Source organism: Pan troglodytes, chromosome 21 (assembly GCF_028858775.2).
Source record: "Pan troglodytes isolate AG18354 chromosome 21, NHGRI_mPanTro3-v2.0_pri, whole genome shotgun sequence".
NCBI classification, from domain to species: Eukaryota; Metazoa; Chordata; class Mammalia; order Primates; family Hominidae; genus Pan; species Pan troglodytes.
The window spans coordinates 20,389,982-20,409,675 of record NC_072419.2 but is presented as its reverse complement, the minus strand read 5'-3'; the positions used below and the strand labels follow the sequence as shown (position 1 = coordinate 20,409,675).

At 42.3% G+C, this 19,694-nt stretch overlaps 1 protein-coding gene across 25 annotated transcripts in view; it reads left to right on the top strand.

Annotated features, from left to right (window-relative positions):
* The window catches only part of SEL1L2 (SEL1L2 adaptor subunit of ERAD E3 ubiquitin ligase), a 166,212-nt gene that overhangs the window by 132,628 nt on the left and 13,890 nt on the right, over nt 1-19,694 (top strand). For 20 of the 25 annotated variants that reach the window (XM_054674852.1, XM_054674851.1, XM_063803005.1 and 17 more), the window contains 7 exons: nt 5,365-5,433; nt 6,841-6,918; nt 12,751-12,813; nt 13,364-13,451; nt 16,083-16,231; nt 17,423-17,588; nt 17,696-17,770. In XM_054674852.1, coding sequence (XP_054530827.1) covers nt 5,365-5,433; nt 6,841-6,918; nt 12,751-12,813; nt 13,364-13,451; nt 16,083-16,231; nt 17,423-17,588; nt 17,696-17,770 — 688 coding nt within the window. The remainder of the gene's footprint in view (nt 1-5,364; nt 5,434-6,840; nt 6,919-12,750; nt 12,814-13,363; nt 13,452-16,082; nt 16,232-17,422; nt 17,589-17,695; nt 17,771-19,694) is intronic. The other 5 variants (XM_063803018.1, XM_054674855.2, XM_054674854.2 and 2 more) reach the window with 1 other exon arrangement.

Below are 19,694 nucleotides of genomic sequence, written 5' to 3'. Positions count from 1 at the left end.
CCAGAGCCATCCTTGTGGTTCAGGTACTCTTTGCGGGTAAGCACAGGCTGGTCCTTTCTTCTCCCCTCAGCCTAATGACCCTGAACTTGAATGGAGAACTCCAGTTGAAATCTCAAACTTTAAGACAAATTGACTTATCTATCAGTTATCTTTGTCTGCATTTTAAAAAAACAGTCCCAAACTTAGGTGGTTTTCAATAATAACCATTTATTTAATTCATGATTTTGGCAGGTCAGCAATTTTGGTTAGCCTCAGCTGAGCAATTCTGATCTGGGCCAGGCTCAGCTAATCTTAGCTGGGCTTGCTCATGCATCTGCAGTTAGCTGGAACATTAGCTAGAGCTGGCTGGTTTATGATGGCTTCATCTGTGACTGCGAGAATGACTGGGGCCCCTCTCCATGTGGTCTCATGCTCTAGCCAACTGGCCCAAGCTTTCCACATGGCAGTCAAAGTTCTAAGAACACCAGAGCAGAAGTCTCTTGAGGCTTGAGCTCAGAACTGACAAGTCACTTCTGCCACATTCTTTTGGCCGAAGCAAATCACAAGGCCAGCAAACTTGGAGGGGTAGGGAAATGGGCTTCTCCTCTCAATGGGCAGAGCTGCAAAGTACTGTGGTCATTCTTGCAACATACCATAGTGTAGCTGCTCCAGAATCAACTTGGAATGGCAGGGGAGATACATAAGGGAGAGGGAAGATACAAAGATAAATCCAGTTTCCAAAAGGCTATTACTGCAGCTCTTTTCATACCTCGCTTCTCATCTTTCCAAGTCTCTCCTCGTCAGACAGGATAATGTTTTCTTTTCTTTTCTTTTCTTTTTATTTTCTTTTTTAATTGACTCATAATAATTGTACATATTTATGGGATACAATGTGATGTTTTGATCATTACATAATACATTCATTATGTAATATATACATATGTATGCAAATGTAGTGTATACATTATGTAATGATCAAACCAGGGTAATTTGCAAATCCATCACCACAAATACTTGTCATTTCTTTGGGGTGAGAACATTCAAAATCCTCTCTTCTAGTTATTTTGAAATATACAATACCTTATTTTTAACTATAGTCCTCAGCCTGAAGACCACCACTTGAGCCAGTATGCTAATATTTCAGTCCACCAAAGAGAATTATTAGTATAAGTCTCTCTTTAAATATGATGCTCCAGTCCACTGCTCAGAAAATTAAATTTCAAGATACCTGGAAATGACTAGCTTGCCTTTCTTTTCCTTCCTCACTGTTTGGTTGAACTAATCTCTCTCATGAGTTGTCATCACAGAAAACATTTTTACCCTCTCCCTGACCAAATTCTTAATTAGTGAAAAATATTGTATATGCAATTCTTGATTACATTATCTTGAATTTTCTACACATAGATTTTAATTTTATTTGCATTTCTAAATATATGAAGGCTCAGAATAAATTGGATTAGGAAAGCGAGATGTTTGGGTGAATATTATTAAAATGGATAAAGTGTAATTAAATTAAACCTAGCAGAGGAATAATATCAAATTTGTAAGGGCAACTGCTTTGTCTATCCTACCACCCATTTAAAAATTTAGAAAAAGAGCTAATACCATCTTTTCTCAGGATGTTCTACAGAGCAAGAGATAAAAGAAGTATTCAGGCCAGGCACGGTGGCTCACGCCTGCAATCCCAGTACTTTGGGAAGCTGAGGCGGGCAGATCATGAGGTCAAGAGATTGAGACCATCTTGGCCAACATGGTGAAACCCCGTCTCTACTAAAAATACAAAAATTAGCTGGGCATGGTGGTGCACGCCTGTAGTCCCAGCCACTCAGGAGGCTGAGGCAGGAGAATCGCTTGAATCTGGGAGGCAGAGGTAACAGTGAGCTGAGATTGCGCAACTGCCCTCCAGCCTGGCGACAGAGTGAGACTCCATCTCAAAAAGAAAATACATATATATTCATAAATGTTTTTAGAACAGTACATTTTCTTGGCATTTCATTCTAGGGGAAATGTTACAAACTGGTTAAACTACAGATTTTCTTAGAGCCAATGAAAAACCATGATCATTTTTTAAAAAGAGAGATATGGGTCCAAATAATAAAACTTTACTTACTTAGTGTAATACCTGGGGCGTACTATATTTCATACTAAGACACCACCAATTGTAAGACACACAAGTATTTTATTATCTGAGGAAGAAAAAAAGAAAACTTACCAATATATATTATAATATGTCCTGATGGAAGTGAGGTGGGAGGAGATGTACATCTTAGAATCAGTGAAATATGATGTTGGGTGCTCAGTTAATATTTGAAGGAAGGATGGATGAATGGATGGATGGATGGATGGATGGATGGATGGATGGATGGATGAATACTTGATCTTAACTCTTCGAGAGCAAGAACTCAGGTTGGCTCGTGTATATCCATCGAGGTAGCTTGCTTGGTGGTAGTTTCACGTGGTGTTTAATAAAGGTTTATATAGTCGAAGCAATAGTATTAAGGACATGTAAATTTAAAAATGAGAAAAAAAAAGGGAATGAAATACTAAGTAAGCCATGACAGTGGAGCAGTGTATGAGACAGAGTCTCAATTCCTTTAGGTCTTTATCAAATCATTATATTTAAGGGTGGGGAAAACTCCAGGATTTATATTTGCTTCAGGAGAACAAGTTACTTTCTTTTAAAATTTCACTGATTTCCCAGAATGAAACTTTTTTCAGAAGTCTCTATTACAAGATATTTGAGAGCCAAATTACTAAACTGGACTTTGAAAATGATTTTACAGAATCATAATACTAGAGCTAGAAGAGCCTATAAAGATTAAAGTCCAGCTGCCTTGTTTTACAGATGGATAGACATTCATACATTTATTCATTTCTGAAACATTTCCTGGTGCCTAACATATAGCCCACACTATGCTAAGTACAGAGGATTCAACATTGGAGGAGACAAAATAAGTCAATAATGAAATCAATGGATGAATGCCACAATACGGACAGGATGAGGTGCCGTGAGATCACAGAGGAGGAGAATCTGAATAAGGAAACCAAGCCCAGGAGATAATGTGATTTGTGTAATTTACACAGTTACCTGGGGACATATTTTGGTCATGGCTCAGTAGAGAGATTCATGAGATACACTTTTATTTTTGATATTAGTGTTCTCTCATTTAGTAACTTGTACATTGCTATAACTTTCTCCTCTCCAGCTGACACTTGGATGATTCCAGGCATTTTATCTTCAGGATTCCCTAACATTTATAGATCTTCAGTGGCTTCTATTTTCTATTTTTTAAAATAAAATAAAATAAAATCCTTACGTCTAGGTGTGATGGCTCACACCTGTAATCCCAGCACTATGGGAGGTCGAAATGGGAGGATCACCTGAGGTCAGGAGTTCAAGATCAGCCTGGCAAACATGGCAAAACCCCATCTCTACTAAAAATACAAAAATGAGCCAGTTGTGGTGGTCGCGCACCTGTAGTCCCACCTACTCAGGAAGCCAAGGCAGGAGAATCGCTTGAACCCAGGAGGTGGAGGTTGCAGTGAACCAAGATCACACCACTTCACTCCAGCCTGGGTGACAGAGCAAGACTCTGTCTCAAAAAAATTTTTTTTAATTAAAAAAATAAAATCCTTAGCTTAGTCTTCAAGATTGTTTATAGTAATGGCACCATCTTATTTTTGCAAGTCTTAGCTTTTGGATGTTCTATTTCAGCCACGCCGAAGTAATCACTATTTTCTGAACACATCTTGGCCACTCCCATCCCCATTCGTTTGCTCAGGTTCTTCCCCTAGCCTCTGTACTGGTGACTTGTCACCATCTTTCATGAGGCCTCGATCATTTTAGCCCTCCTCTGTATACTGTGGAGACAGAGTGGTGAGCTGCTTATTGATCTGCAGTACTAACAGCATGACTCTGACATGTTGGTAATAAGATCAGATATTAATAATACCCTCTGATGGTGCTATTGTGAAGATTAGGTAAGAAAAAGTTTGCAAAAACTTATAGGAGAACTGGATACAATGTCTTTTATTCTATTCCCTTCTAATTCCTTACGGAGTTTCTTTTATACCACCTATTACCTACTATCTCACTGCTGTTTATATATATTTTCTTTCTCAGGAACATTGCTAGGGAGCAAATGTAGGAATCATGTTTCTGTTTATCTATGAATCATCTATAATACGTAACATACTATCCTATATATAGCAGGCTTCAGTCAAGTTTTTGAAAGGGTAAATGAAGATTGGAAGAGCTGGATGGATGAATGGATGCATGACGCCATGAGGTTTAACTGTGGCAGCATTTGTACTTATGCCCACAAAGAAGTTAGCAACATTCCTACAGCAAACTTCCATGTAAAATAACGACCAGCAGTTCTTCCTTAAACATTCTCTTCTCTTTGAGAAGGAACGTCTTTGCACATCAACCTGATCAAGACTTTTTAAAGAGCAGAAAGGTCGTATCCTAACAAGACACTTTAAAAGTGGCTTCATAGCCGGGCATTGTGGCGGGGGGGGCGCCTGTAATCCCAGCTACTCAGAAGGCTGAGGCAGGAGAATCACTTGAACCCAGAAGATGGAGGTTGCAGTGAGCCGAGATCGTGCCACTGCACTCCAGCCTGGGCGACAGAGTGAGACTCCATCTCGAAAAAAAAAAAAAAAAGAGCGGTTTCATACCACATTCTTGAGGCTGATTTCTTTTATTGCTCTACATCGTTTCCGAGGAGGGGCTTTCCGGAAGGTCGAGATGAGGCCTAGGGAGTGTGGCAGCAAGGGACAAGGTCAGCCCTTATGTGTTCTAGACAGAGTGCTTCATTTAATGTAACGACCTAGACAAAATCAGAGGCTTTACTGGCCTCCTTCAATTTGAGTCAGAAGGAATTGTCTCAAAGCTCACTTCTGCATAAAGACCTGATCTCAGCAGCCGGCCAAGTGTGTCTGGTCTTACTCTGCCTACAAACATTAGGATACTGTGTATCCAATTCTGCCAACCACAGTAAAACCTCATTAAGTACACAGTGTCAACAGAGAAGGCTGCTTTTCAAAATAATGGACTATTTAGCTTCACAGCTGGGATTCATCTCACCCTACAAAGCTACATTCCCATCGTGGCTTTCCAAATGTAAGAAGCAAGTCCTCATGTTATAAAATTATATGTAAGAAAGAGATATAGACACTCTCCCACTCCTCAGGTTATGGTTGAAAATGCATTTGGTTGGAATAGTGCCTTGAACAAAATGGGCATTTCACAGATTTTTTTTAAGCTCAGTGGCAAGCACCATAGATATTTATTGAATGCATATTGAATAAAGTTTGGTTCAAAAAGCTGTTTTGAAGGATTTATTTTGTGACTAGCAATAACACTGTTCCTTTTCTCTCCAGAAAGCATTACACTACTTCTTAAAGGCAGCAAAGGCCGGGAGTGCAAATGCCATGGCATTTATAGGAAAGGTACATGCTTCATCTTGATTCATTGTTTTCATTTATTAAAAACCTAAGAAATTAAACTGGGCATAGCAGCGTGTGCCTGTTGTCCCAGCTACTTGGGAAGTTGAGGTGGAAAGATCATTGAGCACAGGCGACCAGCCTGGGCAACATGGCAAGACCCTCATCTCAAAATAATTAAAATTTAAATTTAAAAATTAAAAATCTAACAAATTAATGATACCAGCTCATTGAACCCATTGTAGAGGGACAGGGCAGCAGGCCTCTTTCACGGAAGCGGCTAAGTGGGACATCTGGCTGCAACCCGAGGGTGATATTCTTGAGGTGACAGTTTGGGAAGAAGCCCCATATAACAGCAGCCTTTATCTGGGGCACCAAAAGCAGCCTTAAAAGGGCACCTTGGCCAGGCACGGTGGCTCACGCCTGTAATCCCAGCACTTTGGGAGGCTGAGACAGGTGGATTGTTTGAGGTCAAGAGTTCAAGACCAGCCTGGCCAACATGGTGAAACCCCCATCTCTACTAAAACTACAAAAATTAGCTAGGTGTGGTGGCGGGTGCCTGTAATCCCAGCTACTTGGGAGGCTGAGGCAGGAGAATCACTTGAACCTGGGAGGCAGAGGGTGCAGTGAGCTGAGATCACGCCACTGCTCTCCAGCCTGGGCAACAGAGGGAGACTCCGTCTCCAAAAATAAAAAAATAAAATAAAAATGTGCACCTGGCCCAGGGCTCCTCCTCTGAGCGTAGCTATGAGCCTATGACCACCCTGCTCCCCAATATGTAAGAGGAGATCCAGGTTGGTTGAGCGCTGGAGACCGGTACAGGTCTCAGCCCAATCAGGCCCTTCTCTCCTCTACTGCTGGAGTGTGAATCAGGTCCAGGCTGACCAGAGCTATCCTTATGCCACCTCTGATGAGAGGCCTCCTGTGGCTGCAGAGTAGCCTGGTGGAGGGTTCCCGTGGAAAGGCATGTTCTTCTGTCTCCTTCAAAGACTATTCACTCCCCTGTGTGCCACCCTTGGCTCCCTGCAGCCGATTTGCATTAGTAACCATAGGGACGAATGTCCTGCTTCCTAAGTGCAACATACAGTAAATGTAGATGCAAAAAAAAAAAAAAAAAGAGAGAGAGAGAGAGAGAAAACACAAACAGGGTCCATTTCTTTGCCCTCAGGCAGGGTCACTCCAGAAGTCTGTAATAAATGGTACTCTTACTTTTTCTTGTTGTTTTAAATTGAGGTAAAATGTAAATATGTAAATAACACAAAATTGACCACTCTATACAATTCAGTGGCATTTACAGTGGCATTTACTACATTCAATATGTTGTACCACTGTTACCTCTATTTCATTTTAAAATATTTGCATTACTCTCAAATTATTTTGTTTTTTCTATCCTCTTTTCATTTTTCTTCCTAGATGTATTTAGAGGGGAATGCTGCCGTGCCGCAAAATAACACTACTGCCTTCAAGTACTTTTCCATGGCAGCCAGTAAGGTATGTCCTCAATGCACTGTTGTAAACACATACACACAAATTGCTTTTATTACACGCAGACTGGTGCCAAAGAATTGACTTCGAAGTCCCAAGCCCAGATAATGGGCCTGTAAGGAGTTTTGTGTCCTGGAGAAGTATAATACTGGTGATGGGAGTAAGGGAAGCTACAACTTGCCTTCTTGGAAAATGAAAAATGGCAGTGGCTTGTGCTGCCCTAGCAGAGGCCAGGAGGCGGCCAGACAGAAGTTCAGCCAGACAGAAGTTCAGCTTTCCCCTCTCCCTTATGCAGTAGATGAGGCCATCTAGCTTAGGAACAGGAAACAAAAGAGATGAGGACAGAGGAAGGGAAAATCCAATCAATAGCTGCAGGAAGTTCAAGACAAAGACATCCTAGGAATGTCCAGTTTTCTCCAGTCTCATCTCATCCAAAGGCCAGAGCTCCCTCTGGCTCAGGCGGGAGCTTGTCAGGGAGGAGGCCAGGGCAAGGCGACTGAGAATAGAGATCTGGAGACAGAATCCCTGGCTTGAATGGCAGCCCTAAAACTGACTAGCTGTGTGAACGAGGGCAAGTTACTTAGCCTCTCTGTGCCTCAATTTCCCCATCTGTAAAATGGGAATTTAAGAATATTTGCCTGCCAGGCACAGTGGCTCACGCTTGTAATCCCAACACTTTGGGAGGCTGAAACAGGCAGATTGCTTGAGCTCAGGAGTTTGAGACCAGCCTGGGCAACATGGTGAAACCCCATTTCTACAAAAAATACAAAAATTAGCCTGGCGTGCTGGCACATACCTGTAGTCCCAGCTGCTCACAAGGCTGTGCTTCATATTGTGAAGTACTTAAAGCAGTGCCTGGCACACAGTAAGGGCGCTTTTATCTTTTGCAGTCTGGGGCCAGTAAAGTGGAGTGAACTTCGAAGCACATCCCAGACAGAATGAATTAGCTGTATGAGGGACGATCGAAATGGTATAATATGCCTCCTGCATCGAAGTCTTTGCCTCTGCTCCTGGGGTCCGTGAGGCTGGTATCTGTCAGATAAGACTTAGTAGACTCCTTTGAATCCCTTTCATGCATAAAAAATGCCCTCATCCCACACCCATCGGCCTGTTCTTGGCGAATGGCCTTGGTAAACTTTCTAACCCTGCACAGTAGGAAGCATTTTGTTGTCTTACAGTTGCATACTGGAACACTGGCAGTAAAGATGTGCTCAAACCAGGAATCATTTCAACTGTTCTCAGTTTTTAAAAACCCACACACTGCTTTAGGAGCCTATTTATAAGTGACTAGCACCTCGGAGCTGCTGCTATTGTGGTGTAAATTACTGAGAAGGCTAGTACTCTGCTCCTCTCCTTTGTAATTTATATGGAATTGTTGCTCAGAAAGGCAGTTATCTGAAGTACCATTAGATTAGGATGACAAGGAAGAGCAGACTGAAAAGGAGTAACAAGGAAAATCTCTTATCATCTGGCAAATAACACTGATTTGTCAGCCCATAAGAATAATGCCAGGGAGATGGGAATGTAAATTAACCCAGATTCCAAGCTATTCAGGATTGTGGAACCAACCAGCAGTGATCTGGGTCTCCGGTGCGCTGAACCCGAGCTACTTTCCTTTACAAAGGAAATCTGAACTTACAATTAAGGTAATTATTCTAAATGGCATTAGGTGGAGATGGCCACATACTTCTTGATCAGCGCCTGAACAATTTATTAGATTTCTCACTCTTACTACTTTTTTAAAAACTGCTTTCTAAATTTGTTTTTAAATGATATCAATACCATGACACAGAGCTACACATTTTACAACATCTTTTGTCTTATTTACTTAGAAACAAGCACAGTGACTGTATGTGACATTGTGCCCATGTTGGACCACATTCCTCCAGTTCTCTCTTGCGCCCTGAGCATGTCAGGCCCGTCCCCATCTCCATACTTTTGTCATCTGCCTCCCCTTCCCAGACTCTCTTATTCTAAGTCCTACTCATCCCCAGAGCGGAGCCCAATCCTCCCTCCATCCACAGAGCTGCCCCTGCCCTTGCTGGCTCACATGATCTCTTTCCTGTTCTGAACTTACCCTGCGTTCACTCCTGCTGCTGGGATTTAACTGCTTCCTACCTGTGGCTTCTCCCCTCCTGTCCAAAAGCCATGTGTCCTCAACTAGAGGAGGGCAAAGGTCCTGCCAGGGGGTTATTAAATAAAGGGGTCCAGGGCAGGGGTTTATTACATATTTGCCAAAGAAATGCCTATCTGCTCCCTGGCTTCATGTCAGTTAACCTAAGCAAGAGCATTACACCCTAAAACAGCAGGTGTATACTGCAGGGTTTGGCTATACATATGGTTTTTCTGGCCCAGAAAGTGTTTTAAAAATCAGTAAACTGGCCAGGCATGGTGGATCACGCCTGTAATCCCAACACTTTGGGAGGCTGAGGCAGGCGGATCACCAGGTCAAGAGATCGAGACCATCCTGGCCAACATGGTGAAACCCCATCTCTACTAAAAATACAAAAATTAGCTGGGCATGGTGGCACATGCCTATAGTCCCAGCTACTCAGGAGGCTGAGGCAGGAGAATCACTTAAACCCGGGAGGAAGAGGTTGTAGTGAGCTGAGATCATGCCACTGCACTCCAGCCTGGCAACAGAGCAAGACTCTGTCTCAAAAAATAAATAAATAAATAAATAAAAATAAATGAGTAAAATTCACATCCAAATCTAAACATCTAGCTTTTCTTGAAAATGGCAAAAGCTAGCTAGGCATGGTGGCTCACACCTGTAAATCCCAGCACTTTGGGAGGCTGAGGCTGGTGGATCACTTGAGGTCAGGAGTTCGAGACCAGCCTGGTCAACATGGTGAAACCCCGTGTCTACAGAAAGTACAAAATTAGCCAGGCATGGGGGTGCATGCCTGTAATCCCAGCTACTTGGGAGGCTGAGGCATGAAACTCACTTAAACCCAGGAGGCAAAGGTTGCAGTGAGCTGAGATCACTCCACAGCACTCCAGCATGGGTGATAGAGCAAGAGTCTGTCTCAAAAAAAAAAAAAAAGAAAAAAGAAAATGGCAAACGCTGATGAAACAGGACTGCCATTCCATGTGGCACCAACCAGCTGGAGCAGAGGAACTGAGAGCTGCTGCTGCCTTCACACAGGGCAGGGACTCCACGTGTCTCCATCTGCACCACTGTCTCCACTACCTGGCATATTTTATTTCTTATATCACCGGCATGGTTCCTGCAGGTGTCTGAACTGGCCACTCTTTGCCTGACAAGTTCTAAATAGGTACGCTGGGCCTTAAACAGTGATGGGTAATTCACTGAGTCCCTGGGATCCCAGGGACTCCCTTAGAGGAGAAAGTAATTTGTCCCTGCTATTCTAACATTTCTCCTTTCTCTCTCCCTTCTTCCTTCCCTCCTTTCATATCTGTTTCCTTCCCTTCTGTATTAGTCCGTTCTCACATTGCTAATAAAGACATACCCAAGACTGGGTAATTTATAAAGGAAAGAGATTTAATTGGCTCACAGTTCAGCATTGCTGGGGAGGCCTCAGAAAATGTACAATCATGGCAGAAGGGAAAGCAACCACGTCCTTCTTCACATGGTGGCAGCAAGGAGAAGTGCCGAGCAAAAGAGGGAAAAGCCCCTTATAAAGCCATCAGATCGCATGAGAACTCACTCACTATCACAAGAACAGCAGCACGGGGGTAACCGCCCCCATGATTCAATTACCTCCCACCAGGTCTCTCCCATGATGCATGGGGATTATAGGAACTACAATTCAAGATGACATCTAAACAAGGCTAATTAGAAGAAGACAGACTCACTAGACTTTGCCACATCCATCACACTGATCCTTACTACTTCCAGAGCAGAGCAACTCAAGACTCCCAGAACCACAGGAGATATAGCCAGGAGAGAAGAGGGAAGAAGAGAGCAGAGTTATACCACCTGTTTTAAATACAGATGGACTGTCCTTAAGAACCCTTACAATAGCAGATCATTTCATATGATAGGCTCAAAATTTGGAGTCTTGAAACCACTTTTGAAATATGCCTTCTCTATTTATGTGCTATTCCTGTGTTACTGAGGGTTACTCCGGCTGCATCTACAATAACTAAATGTAGGTGGTAAGAAGAAATTTGGAGAGCTTTTTATTAGAACGTAAGTTCCTGCAGAAATACTAGGAACCTGTAAAACATACCTACAGATCTGCTGAATCAAAGTCAGTTGGTCGGCAGGGTGCGGTGTCTCACGCCTGTAATCCCACCACTTTGGGAAGCTGAGATGGGTGGATCACTTGAGGCTAGGAGCTTGAGACCTGCCTGGCCAACATGATGAAACCCCATCTCTATTAAAAATACAAAAAATCAGCTGGGCATGGTGGCGTGCACCTGTAATCCCAGTTACTCAGGAGGCTGAGGCAGGAGAATAGTTTGAACCAGGGAAGCAGAGGTTGCAGTGAGCCGAGATCACCTCACTGCACTCCAGCCTGGGCAACAGAGTGAGACTCCGTCTCAAAAAAAAAAAAAGAAAGTCAGGTGGTCAATCATGGTTTCTTACTGTAGTCGCTAGGGGGTGAAATGCGTGATAGGAGATGGAAAGAAAAAGGAGTTTTCTCCTTGAGTAAGTCACTTTCAAGGTTCACTCTTCATCCAAAATTGATATGCTAAATATCAATATATTTGAACATGTGCTGAATACTAAATGTGCTAAATACTCCCTTCCTTAGAGTATTCCAATATTAATCAGAAAATAAATAGTAATTAATTTAGCATCAAGTGGAAAAGGAAACATCGGGGATGTTATAAGCAATAAATTTGAATAAAGAAATATACCAACGATGCTTTACTATCTGTAGTGGCTGGATTGTAATCCACAGAGTCTCTAAAGTGTGATTAGGCCATTTACGTCAACCTCCGTAGACCTGAGTAGGTAACAAGTGTCTGGATAGACTTCTCCCTTCTGGAAAACTCCTACACATCCTTTAAGACCTAGCTCAAATGTCACCACCCCTGACAACTTGATCTCCTTCAGTTCCTAGTCTAAATCAGGCAATAGAGTGTCCCTCTTCTAGGTGTCTGCAACACTCTCAATCTATTTCTTTTTTTTTTTCTTTTTTTTTTTGAGATGGAGTTTTGATCTTTCGCCCAGGCTGGAGTGAAGTGGCGCAATCTCGGCTCACTGCAACCTCCACTCCATGGGTTCAAGCGATTCTCCTGCCTCAGCTTCCCAAGTAGCTGGGATTACAGGTGTGTGCCACCACACCCAGCTAATTTTTACATTTTTAGTAGAGACAGGGTTTCACCATGTTGGCCAGGATGGTCTCGAACTCCTGACCTCAGGTGATCTGCCCACCTTGGCCTCCCTAAGTGCTGGGATTACAGGCATGGGCCACCATGCCCGGCCTCAATCTATTTCAACTTTAGGACTTACCACATTTGACAGGACTCTAAGAGGTCTGACCTGCCCCTCCCCTTTGATATGGCTCAGAGCCCCCTAGCGTGTGAACTCTTCAAGGCAGGGATTATGGCTTCTTCATCTTTTACCTTTCACCTGCTACCTCTGCCCAGTGCCTACTATGGAATCATACACAAAACAAGTCCTAAATAAGTGTTGAATACAAGAATGGAGGAAAGGTTTGACTTTTGTTTCCCTCTTCCCTTTTCTAGCCAGAAGGTTTATGAAAGTATAAAAGGAGGAACTAGAGTGGGTCAGAATAACCGGCCAACTGCCTTGATTAATCTCTTACTGGGTGCATGTCAAATATTTTGAAAAATTTTGCAGTAATTTTCCTTATCATGAATTCTTCTGGGACTTTACTTGGCTTTATAAAACTCTTCTAGGGCAATGCAATCGGCCTTCATGGGCTTGGTCTTCTTTACTTTCGTGGAAAAGGAGTTCCCCTGGTAAGTTAAATTATTTTATTATCTTTTTATTTGTAGCAATTTACAGGGTAAAATTCATGGTCATTCATTAGTTTAAAGGAATTTATCTCTATTATCTGGTTTGCCAAACTGTGATATCAGATAATAGAGAATAAAATAATCCAGTGAAATCTCTGCCAAAGAGACACTGAAGAACAAGCTTGTGACAAGAATAGTAATTCTAATTATATCTTAGAATCATAGATTCTAAGTAACCTTAGAAATCATCTATCCTCTGAGGACTTTATTGATGGAGAAATTTATCTTCATAGTCTTTTGAGTGACCTTCCCCCAATATCTAACAAAACTTACTGTCAATGTAGAAAAAGACATAATTATGATGAAAATGAGGCATTATTTCCTAATAGAGTCTAATATAATAATGAAATAAAATATATAATGTTTCTGATACTATTTTAATTACCCTAAATCACATAGGGCACTGTCTATACTCTTTTTAAGAAGTGGAAGGCAATTGTTTCCATGGAGTTTTACTTGTGCCTTTGAGTAATAGAGTGTAATTATCTTGCAGAATTATGCCGAAGCACTTAAATACTTTCAGAAAGCTGCGGAAAAAGGGTGGCCCGACGCACAGTTCCAGTTAGGCTTCATGTACTACTGTAAGTGCCACAAATACAGCTGCTTTATTTAGAATGACATATGCATTATTAAGTCTGCTTCTTTTATAACAGACATCAAAGGTTTGGTGTGACTGGTTTAGACAGAACATTTAGGCAACAAATTAAATAAGAATTTGAAAAAGCCTAAAGAAAAGGACACTGGTTGGGAGGGGGGACAAGGAGGTGCAGAGTCAGGAAGCTTATCTTTGACAAGGTTAAGTTGGAGGTGCTAGCGATATCCCGTGCACATCCCCAGAAGCAAGTACGAAACTCACGAGAAAGGTCAAACTTACAGAGAAGGTTCGAGAGGCATCAGCACGCAGCTATTAGTTAAGAGTAGTTGAGGTTGCAAAAGGAAAGGAGCAAGAGGGTGAGAGGAAAGAGCAGTGGGCCATGGTAGATAACTAGTGATCCTCCGTGCTGTATTGAAGGGTAGGCAGGGGAAGTACATCACTGAGAAGAATGGAAAGCCAAGCTCAGCGAAATAGGGAACAACAAAAAAAAGATCTTAATGGAGCCAAGGGAAGAACTTTCAAGGAAGAGTAAATGAATGGGCACCCCTGTGAAATGCAGTGAGAAACCTGGTTTAAAAAACAAGTAAGAGGCCGGGCGTGGTGGCTCACGCCTGTTAATCCTAGCACTTTGGGAGGCCGAGGCGGGCGGATCACGAATTCGAGACCAGCCTGGCCAATATGGTGAAACCCCGTGTCTACTAAAAATACAAAAATTAGCCTGGCATGGTGGCGGCTGCCTGTAGTCCCAGCTACTCGGGAGGCTGAGGCAGAATCAAATTGCTTGAACCCAGGAGGTGGAGGTTGCAGTGAGCCTAGATCACGCCACTGCATTCCCACATGGGCAACAGAGTGAGACTCCATCTCAAAAAAAAAAAAAAAAGTAAGAAAGAATGAAATATGTATGAGACTTGGCAATACAGAGAATGTGGGTGAGGTCATTGGACTGCTTGGGGTGGAAGCCGCATGCCAACAGCATGAACGGAAGATCAGGAAGTTGAGAAATAAAAGTATTATTGCAAGCAGCATGCCCTTAAAGGGAAGGAAAGAGAAGGAACTCAGCATCAGGGGGACTAGGACCCAGAGGGAGTTACTTTTAAGATGAAGAGACCTGAGCATAATTATAATTGATGGAAAGAGATTCTGAAAAACGTTGGTGGTATTAGCACCTGATTAGGCACAGATCAGTGGAAGCCTCTTTAACCGTGATAGATAGGCAGGATTGCTTACTCTCAAAGACTAGAGGGAGGGTGGAAAGGATGATGCGAATCTAAGTATGGGGGAATGGGATGGGGAGAGAGGTGAGTGAGGAAAGACAATATGAAGTTTTCTTCAATGATCTAGTAGGTACAAAGTTGACTTCTGTGAGCAAAGGTAGAGTGGTTGGCTAGGAGGTCTCAGAAAGCCATGAAAGTTTGTAACAATCTCTGTGGGGAGTGAGAGAGGAAGTGGCCAAGACAAATACCAGGAGATATGAACACACCTGAGTATCTCCACCAAGTCCTTCATGTCAGAGGAGGAGCCAGGGCAGCAGCAGACCACATCATCAAGGAGGTCACATCCCGTCAAGGGGTCACTGGCATTTTCCACAGTGGCCCAGCAGGAGCACCTGTTTTGTACTATCTTGGGGGGTTGAGGTTGCCTAAGATGGCCTTGTTCTTCTAGTTCATTCCAAGTCCTTGGCTTGGGATCTACCAGATTTCCCAAGTTTCTAGAATAAGAAAAATAGTCATGGCTAATGTATATTAAGTCTTCATATGTTTTAACTCATTTGACCCTCTCAACTCATTTGACCCTCTCAACATCTACCGGGTATCCCACAGTGTATCCACTGTGATGAGCAAACTAAGCCAATGTTGTGGTTGGACATCTTGCCCAGGATCACACAGTTGTGGAGCTGGAATTCAAATTCAAGCAATTTGCCTCCAGAGCTTTTGCTCTTAGTCACTACATGGCACTGCTTCTAAAGGCTCCAGTGTTAGAGCTGGAAGATAACTTAAAGACCATCTAAGGAAAGCCTTCACTTTTGCAAATAAAGTGCCTAAATGGCCCAAGTCACAAAAGAACTAATGAGAGAGCCAGGACAAGAATCTTGGCTGCTGGGAGTCTGCTGGTTCTCTGCTCTAGCTTCAAGTGCCTATTCTTGCTCTAAGCAGGAGTTTGGTGAGAGTTCGGCTTCTTGGAGCTGGGATTTACCTGCTGCATATGCCATAGTCATGGCTGGGAGAAGCTATATGGGTGTCCTGATATGGAAGGATGACAAAGATGGCGAGATAAATCATGGTGGCGCTTCGGGTCCTCAGAGACCATCACTTGGTCTCCTTTGCATTAATTTTAGTTATGCCATAGTGAGGAGATACTTTCATAAGACTAAGTAGTCCTTCTTTCTCAATTTTTTTTTCAGAATGGCTCAAGAATATAAATTTCCATATTCTTACTTAGAACCAAACTCAGTGTTCACCCCCACCTTCACAAATAGTGGATTTAGAGTAGCTTGACTTTTGGTTGGCTTTTCCCATTCTATTTAAATAGCAGGCATCACTATGACTATTATATCCATAGATTATAATATAAAAAATAAAGTCAATAAGGGGTGGCTCAAAACAATTTTAATTTTCAGCTGGCTCTGGAATATGGAAGGATTATAAACTTGCCTTCAAATATTTTTACCTGGCATCTCAGAGTGGGCAGCCCCTCGCCATTTATTATCTGGCCAAGATGTATGCAACAGGAACAGGAGTAGTAAGATCATGCAGAACTGCTGTGGAGGTAAATATAATATGCGGCTGTTTTTAAAGCACTTGTCATATATGACACAGAAGAGGTGATACTGTTCTTAAATTGTTGGTGTCTTTGATTTTATAAATATTACCTCTTTTCTTCCAGTTGACAATGTGAATACTGACATTTGTCAGAGGGGAAAAGCAGTGATGTAACTCAGGTTGGGGAAGGGAGACAGAGAAAAGATCTCTCCTCTCTCTGACATTTGGCTTTTCATCAGGTTCAGAGCTCACCTCAACATGCAGTTAAGGAGCTCTGTTTCAGCATTCAATCAAATCACCAGGGCAATTTGGCACTTCTAGTGGGATTGGGAGTTGCTACTTGGGAACCGAAAGGCTAGATTTAGCGTAGAAAATGTAGCCCACTTCTTCCCAGAAAGCAGCATCCTTAGGTTTTTGATGATTTGGATGACAATTGAGAAAGTGAATTCTTTCAGCCTGAGCCAGTGATGCGCTTTCCAAAAGAATGCTTTTAGGACCTTAATGTCCTTCATTGATTTATTAAACACGTCTGCTACACCAGCATAAATACTCTATGTTGCAATCTGGCCCCTCTGAAGCTTATTTCAAAAGCTGCCAGCTAATGATCTATCTTTAGATTTGCTCCTTTGCCAACTTCCTAATGAATTATGTATGGCTAACCTCTTTTGGTTACATAAGGGCTATTCAGCTAAGTTGACATTTGTCCCCCTAGGGCTCTGCACACCTCTCTCACACTTATGTCACCTACACCCTCCGGCACTGTCTTTCCTTCATTCTCTCCTTTTCACATCAGCTGTGGCCTTATAACTTGCCCTCGCAGAGCAGCAGTGCTCAGAAAGTCCCTTTAAGAACACACACACACACACACACACACACACACACACACACACACTAGCGATACATTCTTATTCTTCCAAATAGCCTCCAAGTCAGGAAAGTTTATTATACAAATTTAAAATAAGGCTGAGGAAGTTTCCCTCAAGACAAAAACAAAACAAAACAAACCCAAACACTTCTGATCTTTGTGCCTATAAAAGGTATTAACTCTTTACCCTAAATAATTTGCAAAAGCCATGTTTTAGACCTAAAATCCTTCCCTGACCAGCTGGTAGGAGCTGAAGACTGATTTCATTTCTCATTTGCCTGGGGTGAAGCATACTGGCTAACTAGTCTCCTTGATTTCTCTTCTCATGTACAGCTTTATAAAGGTGTCTGTGAACTAGGCCACTGGGCTGAGAAATTCCTGACAGCTTACTTTGCCTATAAGGATGGTGATATAGATTCTTCTCTTGTTCAGTATGCACTGCTTGCAGAAATGGGGTATGAAGTAGCTCAAAGCAATTCAGCATTCATTTTGGAATCTAGTAAGATAAGTTAAAATTCTCTGTAATCCCCCAATCATACATATGCATGTATGACTTTACTACAGAGGCATTTTAAGCCTTCCTAATGGAATGTCTCCTTTTTTTAGAAAAGGCTAACATTCTTGAAAAAGAGAAGATGTATCCAATGGCGCTTCTCCTATGGAATCGAGCTGCCATTCAAGGTATAGAACCCAGATAAAAATAAGCACATACCCGGTCCCTGTCCTCTGTTATTCATCACGTTTGCTGTAGCTGCGTGTTTGTGCACATAGGCAGCAAGGGGTAGAATATCAAGTAGGTGACATTTCAAACTATACTGATGTTAGGGTCAGTCTTTGGTGAGAGATCATTTCCAGGAATTTATTTTCCCCATTATTATCAAGGTCCCTGATTCAGCAAGCCATAGGAATTTTTCTATGGCTCTGTCTCCGTGACACCAGAACAGTTCTTTGAAATATACAATTTTACTCAAGAAACCAGTTTTCTTGGTCTGGCTTCACTCATTCATTGCTGAGATCTTGACTGAACTAATCAGAGACATGACCCATGTCTCAATGAGTTTACAAGCAAAATTAGTTATGTATGTATCTAAGGCTCATGTGATTTCTCTATTAAAATATCACATTGATGACTACCATAAACTTCAGATCTTTACTACAATCATTAGCATGTAAGAATAAAAAACCAAACCAAAACAAAACAGATACATGGCAGGATCCTCTCGCTTTTCCTCGAGTTTCCATGTCTCGCTTGCTGGCATCACATGGATAAGGAATATAAGATACCAGTGGTGGGAAAAGCATTGGCAGGTGGTATTTTCATTGCATTGCGATGTCTCTTACTATTTTTCCCCTAAAATTATATTATTAAAAGCAGAGAAATACTGCAAAGCTGTCACCATTGGCATTTGGATATGTGAAAACTCTCTTGCAATAAGAGAGCAATTTTGCTTCCAATTAGGTTTCTTAAAATTGTCTTATGCTAAGGCCAAATCATCCCTTTTCACAGGAAGTGAATAGGATAAAAAATGATTCTCAGCTGACACTAATATGAAGCATAGGAAAAAGTCACAGTGGTGCTTTCTCATATCCAGCTGAGCCGGTAGCACAGCAACAGCCATCAATGCAATTTTAGTGAGACATTCCCCTTAAAAAGTCTATGTTTTATAAAATGCAATGAAGACCTTATTTAGAGTGGGGAAACAATACCCGCAATCTCTCAGCCATGGCCAGTCAGCTCAATTACAACAAATGTGGGTTTATTCCAAGACAGGAAATGGTGCGGAAATTGCAGCAAGGAAAAGAGACATTGAAAACAAGGGTACATTGAGATATATACATATATATTTTTTTCTTTATCTTTATCTTTTTTTTTTTTTTTTTTGAGATGGAGTCTTGCTCTGTCTCCAGGCTGGGGTGCAGTGGCACAATCTAGGCTCACTGCAACCTCCGCCTCCTGGGTTCAAGTGATTCTCCTGCCTCAGCCTACCAAGTAGCTGGGACTACAGGCATGTGCCACCACACCCAGCTAATTTTTGTATTTTTAGTAGAGACGGGGTTTCACCATGTGGACCAGGATAGTCTTGATCTCTTGACCTCGTGATCTGCCTGCCTCGGCTTCCCAAAGTGCTTGGATTACAGGCATCAGCCTATACCATCGCCCGGCTAGTACATTGATATTAAACTGAATTCCTCAATATAAAAAAGTCAGGCTGCTAAAAATAATCATGTGTCCTAAGAGAGGTCAGGTATAAGTGTCCCTGAAGATATGGCTACTGAGTGGCTCACTTGGGACTAGGGAATCTAATAATGAAATTTTCCAATTAGTCACTGGCCATACTCCTTTTAGCAGTTACTCATGTGAAGAGGGTGCTGAACCATCAGGACTCAGTCACTGCCCTGTGACTGTGAAATCGAAGTGGAAATCCCTCCACTGTCAGTTGATCCCCACAGGAGCCTGTCTGGCTCACCACATGCTGCCAGTCAGCCCCCTTATTAGGGTGGAGCTGAATTCCCCCAAGAACCAGCTTGTTCACTGCCTTCCATTCTTAGAGGCTTCAGGGAGCCTGCTTACTGCCTGTACAACTTGACAATGCACAGAATTGTC